This window comes from Gekko japonicus, unplaced genomic scaffold (assembly GCF_001447785.1).
Source record: "Gekko japonicus isolate JY-2015 unplaced genomic scaffold, Gekko_japonicus_V1.1 scaffold863, whole genome shotgun sequence".
Taxonomy (NCBI): domain Eukaryota; kingdom Metazoa; phylum Chordata; class Lepidosauria; order Squamata; family Gekkonidae; genus Gekko; species Gekko japonicus.
In genome coordinates, this window is record NW_015167563.1 from 530,817 (window position 1) to 541,266 (window position 10,450).

Consider the following 10,450-nt stretch of genomic DNA (forward strand, 5'->3'; position numbering starts at 1 on the left):
TCCTCTTCAAACACAACATTCTGTGGGGAGGTTAGATCTTGTGGTTGACTAGTAACCCTTTGCATTCTCAGTTGCTGTGACCTAGTCCGGTTAAACCCTTGTGCGCTGCTGCCTCTCTGCTCCTCCCATGACACTTCAGCTGACGATGAGAGGTGGTGTCTGAATGTCGGCACTGACACACTCTGCTGAACTTCTTCCTGACATTGTCCTGAATACCAGGTGGGCTGCTCAGTTAAGGTGCAGAGATGCTCAATGAGTTCCTGTCCAACCAGTGGGGCTCCTAACTGATTCTGCTGGTTGAACAGAATTGCCCCTCCTGCTACTCCATCCTGTGCTGTTACATGAGGACCTGAGCATGGTGTACTTCTGTTAGCCCTCTGGTTACCATCCAGCACTGATAAGTGTCTTAAGGGAGAGCACTCCAACAAACCTCCCGTTTGTAAATGATCCTGCCCCCAAGGATCATTCTCTGACCACGGAGCTTCCCTCCTGCTGTAAAATGAACCTATGGAGGCCGCTTCATTGTAATCCGCATAGTGTCCATTAGCAGTTCTCAAGATATTCTCCAAAGATGAATGTGAGCCATAGGGCCTCTCAATTAACACCGCCCGACTTTCTGAGGCACCACGCCTGTCCATCATGCTCCAATCATTAATGGGAGAAACCAGCTCCTTATTCTGGCTCAACTTTCCCAGCCAAAAACAAAAATCAAAACCAAATACTTGCCTAATTGCTGTGCTTTCCCAAGCCAGAGGTTTTGTCACTGAGTGCTGTTAGTGCTGCAAAGTGCATCCTCATTTGCAAACCGCTGCCACCATGTCTGGACCAAAGACAAACACTCTCCCGTTCTCAGGTGCTGAGCTCACAGCCACCTGGGGCCTTGGGATCCTCACTGGGTCTTGGTCCTTTTCTGAGGCTCTTTTACATCTGGGTTCCTCTCAAGGATGCAGACAGACACTCAGCAGACACTCCCAGCAAGATAGGTTAAAAATACCTCTGCATTTATTTGAATCCTTCAGATAACAAAGAGTGTTTGCTCGGCAGAAACCACTCACAAAATACAGCACTGGCAAAAAACAACAACAACACTATACTTGCACTGGGGTAATCTTGCGACCTGGCTTTCTCACCCGAAGGTTTAAGAAAGAGAGTCCACTCCCACAGGCATAGTCCACAGCATTCCTGGTTGCAGTCCTGAAGGCCTCAGCCTCTGTTCGTTCCCTGTGTGCCTACTCCCGACGTTTGGTAAAGGCCTCTTATCAGTTGGTCAAGGCCACCAGGTGTTTTTAATTAACGCTCAGCCCCAAACAGGCTGCAACCAGCCTGTAAAAACTTATAGCTTGGTCGCATTAATAAAAGCCTAAGTTCTGTAAGTTCTAATCCTTACACTACTGGCGCACCCTATTCAACTTTTACTTTGACAAGCCTTTATTGGCATACGTATATACATACAGAGATCAGATTAAATATAGATTAGAAAATACAAATCCATATAGGATAAAATTGGAGCTACGGCGCAGAAAAACAACATGAAAGCAGAAAAACCAATGGTTACTTATCAGAACGTACAGCCATAGCACTAAGAAGAAACCTTGCTACTATTTCGGTTATTTCCGTATCTTGATTATCAAGCAAAAACAGAACCTTAAAATTGTCAGGAATTTCTGAGAATTGAGCTAATATAGGATACAGAAAATCCTGGCGGGGCACCAGATAAAAGGGACATTGAAGGAGAACATGGGGGGGGGGCTTATTCAAGTGACGGGAGTCATAGGGCCTTTTTCTCCATTGGGAGGTGGGCGCTGGAGACGGCTGGCGCCTTGCATAATACGGCTTCCAAGAACGGTACCGACTTCGAGGCGTCGGGATCGAGACACCCAGGTTCCGAGCCTGCTTCCGACTATCATCAACGGCTTTCAAGGCCTCGTCAGTGGTGGAGTGGAAGAGACCTTCGCCATCAAATGGGAGGTCCTCAATCCGAAATTTCACATTGGGCTATAAAGAGGTACCTCTTAGCCAAGCATGAAGACAGAGGGCGATGGAGGAGACAAGGACCTTTGAGAAGCAAGTGACAACATGACGGACTGATCTGCTGTTTTGAGATCGTACAAATTTCCGACAAAGCCCCTGGCAACGTGGGACAGTGTTCCTCTGGAACAAACTTCAAGACAGGACGTACTGCATTAGCAACATTAAAAGCATAACCCGACAAGTATGACAGGTAAGTCTCAATACGAAGGTTCATAGAGGCGAAGGAATACATCCTCTTCGCAATAGCATCGACCTTGCGACCCTCTCGATCGGGAAGCACTGAGTGGCAGGGAGATTGCTTCAATTTCGAGGAAGAATGTACTACCATCGAATTCGGTGGAGACTGACTGAAGAGAAACTTCCCCAAGTTCTCTTGGACTTTATAGAGAGCTTCGTATCGTCTGGAGACCGGGGGAATCGAAGCCGGATGGACCCACGTCTCTTTAAGGGCAGAAAGGTGGACCGGCAGCAGAGGCAGGACCGTAGAAGGCGGGAAGGCGGCCTGAACCAGCTTGTGAACAACATCGGTCACAGCAGGGGACTCAGTGGAACCCTGGACTTGAGGCGCAGAGGCCATCTTGGTCACCAGTTCCAAATAAGTCTAGCTTGCCTAGTAAAACTAGCGCAATAGACGCAGCTATCGATACATTGATTGGGTCAGTATGTGTTCTAGTCGAGAAAAAGAGATTGAGTTTCTAAACACTCTCAATGAATGTGCTATGGAGCAGATGGTCACAGAACCTACCAGGAGAGAGGCGATCCTTGATTTGGTCCTAAGTAACACTCAAGACCTGGTGAGAGATGTAAAAGTGATTGCACCGCTTGGGAACAGTGATCATAATGTTGTTGAGTTCAACATTTGTATAAATAAGGAATTGGCCAAAAAGACTCACACAACCACTTTTAACTTTAAAAGGGGTAACTTCTCTGATATGAGAGGACATGTGGGGAGGAAACTGAAAGGAAAAGTAGAAAGGGTCAAAACCATTGGGGAAGCTTGGAAACTATTTAAAACTACGATCCTAGAAGCTAAAAAAAAAATATTCCGCAGGTTAGGAAAGGCACAAAGAGGTATAGGAAAAAGCCTGCATGGTTAACAAACAGAGTAATGGAGGCTGTAAAAAGTAAAAAGAATTCCTTTAAGCAGTGGAAAGCTAGTCACAGTGAGGCTGATAAAACGGAACACAGGCTATGGCAAATAAAATGCAAGTCTGAGGTCAGGCAGGCAAAAAGGGAATATGAGGAGCATATAGCAAAAAACGTAAAAACCAACAATAAAACTTTCTTCAGGGTAAAAGGAGTACTGAAGGATGATAGGGAAATGGCTGAGAAGCTAAATGCATTTTTTGCCTCTGTCTTCACTGTGGAAGATGAGAAGTGCTTGCCCACTCCAGAACCACTGATTTCAGGAGGGGTGTTGGAAGACCTGAGTCAGATTGAGGTGACGAGAGAGGAGGTCCTAAAACTGATAGACAACTTAAAAACTGAAAAATCACCAGGCCCAGATGGCATACATCCGAGAGTTCTGAAAGAACTCAAATGTGAACTTGTGGATCTCCTGACAAAAATATGTAATCTCTCCTTAAAATCAGCCTCCATTCCTGAGGACTGGAAGGTAGCTAATGTCACTCCCATCTTTAAAAAGGGTTCCAGAGGAGATCCGGGAAATTACAGGCCAGTCAGTCTGACGTCGATACCGGGTAAATTGGTGGAAACCATTATTAAGGAAAGAATTAGTAGGCACATAGATGAACAAAACCTATTGAGGCAGACTCAGCACGGTTTCTGTAAGGGAAGATCTTGTCTCACTAACCTGTTAGTGTTCTTTGAGGGGGTGAACAAACATGTGGACAAGGGGGATCCAATAGATATTATTTACCTTGACTTCCAGAAAGCTTTTGATAAAGTTCCTCATCAAAGGCTCCTAAGCAAGCTCAAAAATCATGGGATAAAAGGACAAGTCCTTTTATGGATCAAAAACTGGCTAATTAACGACCTCATTTGGAATACTGTGTGCAGTTCTGGTCACCACACCTTAAAAAGGATTTTATAGCTTTGGAAAAAGTACAGAAAAGGGCAACTCGAATGATAAAACGGTTGGAACACTTTCCCTATGAGGAAAGGTTAAAGCGCTTGGGGCTCTTTAGCTTGGAGAAAGGACGACTGAGAGGTGACATGAATGAGGTTTACAAGATTATGCATGGGATAGAGCAGGTCGAGAAAGCAGTACTTTTCTCCCTTTCTCATAATACAAGAATGAGCGGTTGGGTTAGAACAGATAAAAGGAAGTACTTCTTCACCCAAAGAGTGATTAACACATGGAATTCACTGCCACAGGAAGTGGTGGCAGCTACAAGCATGGACGGCTTCAAAAGGGAATTAGATAAGCATATGGAGCAGAGGTCCAACAGTGGCTATTAGCCACAAGGTATAGATAGGGGCTCTGGGGCAAGTGATGCTCTGTCTTCTTGGTGCTTGGGGGGGGTCAACAGTGGGAGGGCTTCTAATGTCCTGGCCCCACTGCTGGACCTCCTGATGGCACTGGTATTTCTGGCCACTGTGTGACACAGAGTGTTGGACTGGATGGGCCTTTGGCCTGATCCAACATTGGCGTCTCTTATGTTCTTATGTGCATGCTGCCTTCTTCTGGCAATATTCCATCCAAAGAAATAGACTTTGTTGGTCTTAAAGGTGCCACTGGATTCATACTTTGTTTTGTTAACCACAGTTAGTCTTAAATACGGTTCTGCATTCTGTACAAACATGGACATCGTAGCTTACTCCTGGCTAGGGACATATGAACACCTGCCAGTTTGGCTCATGCTCTGTTCACTGATCACAAGCAGGGACGATTTTTCGAGGACTGGTTCAGTAAGTCATCAATCTGTTTGCCGGTATTCAACATGTTGCTTCACTGTATTTATTCCTAGCCATGCATTGCGACTGAGGGGTGACATGATTGAGGTTTATAAGATTATGCATGGGAAAGAGCAGGTAGAGAAAGAGGTACTTTTCTCCCTTTCTCACAATACAAGAACTCGTGGGCACTCCATGAAACTGCAGAGCGGTCGGGTTAGAACGGATAAAAGGAAGTACTTCTTCACCCAAAGAGTGATTAACACATGGAATTCACTGCCACAGGAAGTGGTGGCAGCTACAAGCATGGACGGCTTCAAAAGGGAATTAGATAAGCATATGGAGCAGAGGTCCAACAGTGGCTATTAGCCACAAGATATAGATAGGGGCTCTGGGGCAAGTGATGCTCTGTCTTCTTGGTGCTTGTGGGGTTCAACAGTGGGAGGGCTTCTAATGTCCTGGCCCCACTGGTGGACCTCCTGATGGCACCTGGTATTTCTGGCAACTGTGTTGGACTGGATGGGCCTTTGGCCTGATCCAACATTGGCGTCTCTTATGTTCTTATGTCCCTATGGGATTCCCCCAAACAAAGAAGGCAAAAATTGTGACCGTCATTCAAAGGTATCTTACCTGGGTGACGACGACACACTTTAAAAAACTTTGTTTTGCCCATACAACTCTCCTCCCCACCCACCAAATGGGGGGGGGAGAAAGTGAAGAAAAAAGGTCTATTTTGTTTTGTTTGTTTTTGAAGTAGAGGGGAAAGAAGAGAAGCAAAGAAACAAGGACCGAAGAAGGCAGACGAACAAATATACTCAGCTGAGGCAAAATACGGAGAGCAACAGGAATGAGGTGTGAACACGAAGGCGGTCGAAGAAGAACTGAGTGGGAGGTGGCATGCGCACTACGTGCCTGCTCCCCAGGGCGGGAAGAGAGCCCGCCAAAAGCTTTCTGAGGCAAAACTCTAGAAGTTTCTCCGGAGGTCGTGCGCAGGCGCCCAACCCATGTGTGGGACTGCACAGAGACCACGACAAAGATCATTGGTTACCTCAGAGCTTGAATTTTGGAAATACTCTAATCCAGGACTTTTTATTTTTTGAAAAAGAGGTGCCAGAACTCTCAAGAGGAAAATGAAGTTTTCAATCTGTATCCTGAAAACTCATTCACTTCTAAACATTTTTAAAAGAATTTTGTCGAAGAGGTTCTAGAACTCTCTTTCAGCGCATTCCCCCAGAAAAGAAGCCCAGCTCTAATCCTGGTAAAGCAAATCCTTTTAACCTGAATTCTATGCATGGTTTACTCTTCATATGTAGGTCTTTCAGCAATGTAGGATTTACAGAGCAGCTTCTTAAGAGAGGCTTGTATGATCTACTGTGCAGCCACAGTTACGTGGCACCTGCAACTCTGGTTTACAAGTGAAGAAGGCATAGGAATTTTAAATCCTAACACATGATATGGAGCTGAAGATAGAGAAGTTCCCAGAAAACTATATTCACTACCCACCTAACAAATGAAAGTGCTTTAGATGAATCTATTTTTTCTGGATCATGTAGAAAACGCTGGCTTTGCCCAAAATCCAAACTCCGATGTGACAATACTGGATGATTGTCCTCTTCCAAAGGATGGTTCATTCTTCCAGCTTGCGGAGAAAGCTGAGCTTCTCCAGATTCACTGTCTTCCTGCCAAGATTTAAAAGCAGGAAACGGCTCTACGAAACACAAAAAAATAGAAAAACAAATGGAACTGGGCTATTAAAAGTTCATTAAGACAGGTTCTATTAAAAGTTCATTTAGACTACATCCACTCAATGCTTAGTCTTAAGTGCTACATACATACATACAGACAGACAGACAGACAGACACAGAGAGAGAGAGAGAGAGAGAGAGAGAGAGAGAGAATACACAAAATGAACAGTGAAGTGCACTGGAAATCAACACATCAGCATGGTAAAGGGGGGGGGGAGCCCAAAGTGCTCCCATTTTACATATCCATTTTCTACTCAGTGTATAATATTTGTGCATTTGTATCAGATTAAAAATGCATTTTGTACAGTTTGCATACTAAACTATAGACAGTGCGCACCTTCTACACATTCTAGAATAATGGTGGTGGAGAAGTTTTAGACTACATAACAGACATTAAAAATTTAAAAAACACAAGACACAGTGAAATAGCTGAAATGCAACAATCAGAGCATGGCTCAGTATAAAACTTTTACATAATAAAGTCAACTTTTATGACTCTTAAAAAATTAAGAACCAATGTTTATGCTGCAATATATGAAGAATGTTGACTTTTGTCATCTATCACTGTGTAGGAATAGCTCACTCTACTTTTGGAGTGATACTGAAGAAACAATTATTCTCAAACATGGACGAAAGTAACTTAAATTTCACATTAGATGTACACATACCATTTTTCTGACATGTATGTCCCATAAAAGAATGTAATTGTTTTAAGAACTCTACAAATTAAAGTAGGGGGCTCCAAGAAAGAAAATCCTTAAACTGTTAGTCCCTGAAATTCATTCATATCAGGGGGGCTTTCAATGTTTAGCTGCTGTCTGAATAAAAACAGCCTAATAAGTACTGTATTTTGATTTCCAGTGCAGATCTTATATTTGAAAGCTAAAGCATAAAAGAATGATACAACAAAATGTTGATTAGCCCAGTTCTACCTGCTTTCCACCAAGAATAAAACTGTATTTGAAGATTAAAAGATGTACAAAACCATTTTTAAAAAAGAATAGTGCAACGTGTTACTATGATATGAACTTATAAAGTTGCCCTACATTGCATCAGACCAGCAATCGATTTAGCCAAGTTGTGTGTAGTTTGGTTGGCAGCAGCTTTCAAAAGCCTCAGGTAGAGGCCTTTCCTAGGCCTACCACTTGAGATCCTTTTCAACTGGAGAAACTTGAACTGAAGCATGGACTCTATCACTGTACTATGGCTCCTCGGGAGGCAGCAGGTAAAGGGGTAATTTGAAAGCAACCATGAAAAAGGCAGATAACTGAATGTATGGCGAACCATACTTACCCTCCCCTTCTCTCTGCAGATGCATTGTTTTGAAATCAATGAGGGGAAAAGTGATAGGGCATGGCGCTAATAAATGAAAAAATGGCAAAAAATACTGAAGTGAACACATTGCACAGTTAGAACAAACTATAAATAACATGTATGACACCACAAGGAAAGTCTTCCAATTGACTCTGGGCCAAGCGTGAGCACTGAGCTTCCATTTAAAGTGTAGCAATCGAAGATTACCCAGTGCTTGTCAAAATCAGGCCCTTTATTAATGAAAAGGCTTTCCAGAAGTGGTCATCAGAGCTCACAGACAAAAATGCCACATGCTTTCCCATGTTTTATCAAAACACAGCTTAGACAACAGGATTGACGTAACATTTTTGCTCACATTGGCTGAGCATTAAAGCCATTCAAAACACAATCAAGTTTATAGCCCTAAGGATTACATTATTTATGTACTCAGCACATAAAAGGTAAAGGTAAAGGTTCCCTTGCTCGAAAGCCAGTCAAGTCCGACTCTAGGGTTGTGGTGCTCATCTCCGGTTCAAAGTCGAAGAGCCAGCGCTGTCCGAAGACGTTTCCGTGGTCATGTGGCCAGCATGACTAGACGCCGAGGCACACGGAACGCTGTTACCTTCCCACCGAAGTGGTACCTATTTATCTACTTGCAATTTCTTGCTTTCGAACGGCTAATTTGTTTGAATTAAAATGGCAACCATTAATATAAATACAGCTGAACCCAATTCTTGATTACAGGGTATTAAATGATTTTGTATATCACTGAACTAGTGTGGATTCCCACAAGTTTGCACAGGAAATCTAACAGGTCTTTAACATGAAAAACTCAGCATATGAGAACTCTTAATTTTCCCAGGAAGAACAGAATGACCAGACCTAGGCCAGGATCCAGAGGGCCACACAAAGACTTATTTTGCACACAGGTTCTCAACCTCTTGGCTTGTGCAGCAGCTCTCCCTTGCTGCTGCCCCCTCCCCCACCACTAAAAGTCAGGAGCACTTTAGGAGCAGCATCCATCTGCTCAAGAATGTGGGGAAAATGTACCCCACAATGCCACTGTGGATCCTAGCCCCAGAATACAGAATCAACCAGAAAGAAGAACAGATTTATTGGACCCAATTCCATGGCTAAAAGCAAAGCAAGAAATGGACACGCCCAATTCCATGGCTAAAAGCAAAGTGAGAAATGGACACTCCCACCGTTGTAAACAAGCACACACACCCCTTTAAATGGATCAGTGGGCAGAAGGATCATTTCTTATATTTGGATCCAAAAGAAATTTAGTACGGAAGCTATTCACTTATTTGGGAACTGATTCAAAAGCATGGTTAACATGGGCGCCCATCAACACACTGTGTGATCAACACTGTGCAACAGTGTAAACTGCTTAGGGGTGTGAGTTATTCAGATATAAATAATTCAAGCATGATTACCATTTCAGTGTTCAAAAATCAACAGAAGACCAAAAGCTGAACATCTTTAAAGTCCCTGGTGTACAATTATTTGTTTTCCTTCCAAGAGTAATTGGAGGAATCTTTGTTTTTACTATCATATTATAGCAAAAAGTATAGCTTGACACTACTAACACAAATTCTTACTATGGTTATTTTTAAATTGTAACTTATGACAAAATAGAATTGTGGTATGACAGGCAGACAATAATTCTGCAATTAAATGAATTATGTATTTCTAAATGTTAACAGCTTTCCATAATGTATTTGTAATTGTACATAAAAATTTCAAAAAGATTACTGTTTTGCAAATACTTAAAGCAAAACAGATTATGTACAGGGACATCACTAGGATCTGAACAATTTCTCCTCTTTGGACTTATAGAGGGATTCATTTTTTAAGAATCCTTTGATCTTGACGTTTCAACCCCAAAAATATAACTCTCAGTGTTCTATGCATCTATTTTTTTCCATTCCCATTTTAAAGAGCCCATATATCAATGTGGTATTGATAGGCAGCCCCGATAAACTAATATTATGAGGAATTCAATGTGCATTTCTGAACACTGTGTACTTTGGAATTATTCTGTTGATGAAAAAGCACTGAGGCAGTCACAATTACCTTCCCATTTGTCACCATCATTCACATTCTTCAAATCTAGGTGTGGCACAGGGACACACAGTGTTGCTTCTGGAGCATTGTTATTTCTGTTTTTCAACTCTTCTGATTCAGTATAGGCATCTGGATCACAAATCTTGCTATCAAAACCCTGTAAATAAACAGCAAATATATTCTGAGCAGTTTGCAACAGAAGCAACATGTTTCAGTCAAACTTCTTTCTGTGTTATTTGTGTGTATTCCTTTCCATAAAATTAAATTTTTGATTCAAATATGAATTATGAACCAAATATTATACTAAAAAACCCCACATGTGCCACTCTCACAAAATTATCAACTTACTAATTCAGAGGAAATATACATGCCCTTCCAAATGAAGCTGCAAAGTATATATGTATGTTTAAGATTTGGGGCACAGATGTACAAAATAATGGGGGGGGGGGGGGGGG

At 42.5% G+C, this 10,450-nt stretch overlaps 1 protein-coding gene across 1 annotated transcript in view; it reads right to left on the reverse strand.

Annotated features, from left to right (window-relative positions):
* The window catches only part of FAM13B (family with sequence similarity 13 member B), a 98,774-nt gene that overhangs the window by 21,904 nt on the left and 66,420 nt on the right, over positions 1 to 10,450 (reverse strand). Inside the window, exons 13-14 of the mRNA XM_015413799.1 lie at positions 10,005 to 10,152; positions 6,391 to 6,595 (exon numbers count right to left, since the gene is read on the reverse strand). Of these exons, the coding sequence (XP_015269285.1) occupies positions 6,391 to 6,595; positions 10,005 to 10,152 (353 nt within the window). The remainder of the gene's footprint in view (positions 1 to 6,390; positions 6,596 to 10,004; positions 10,153 to 10,450) is intronic.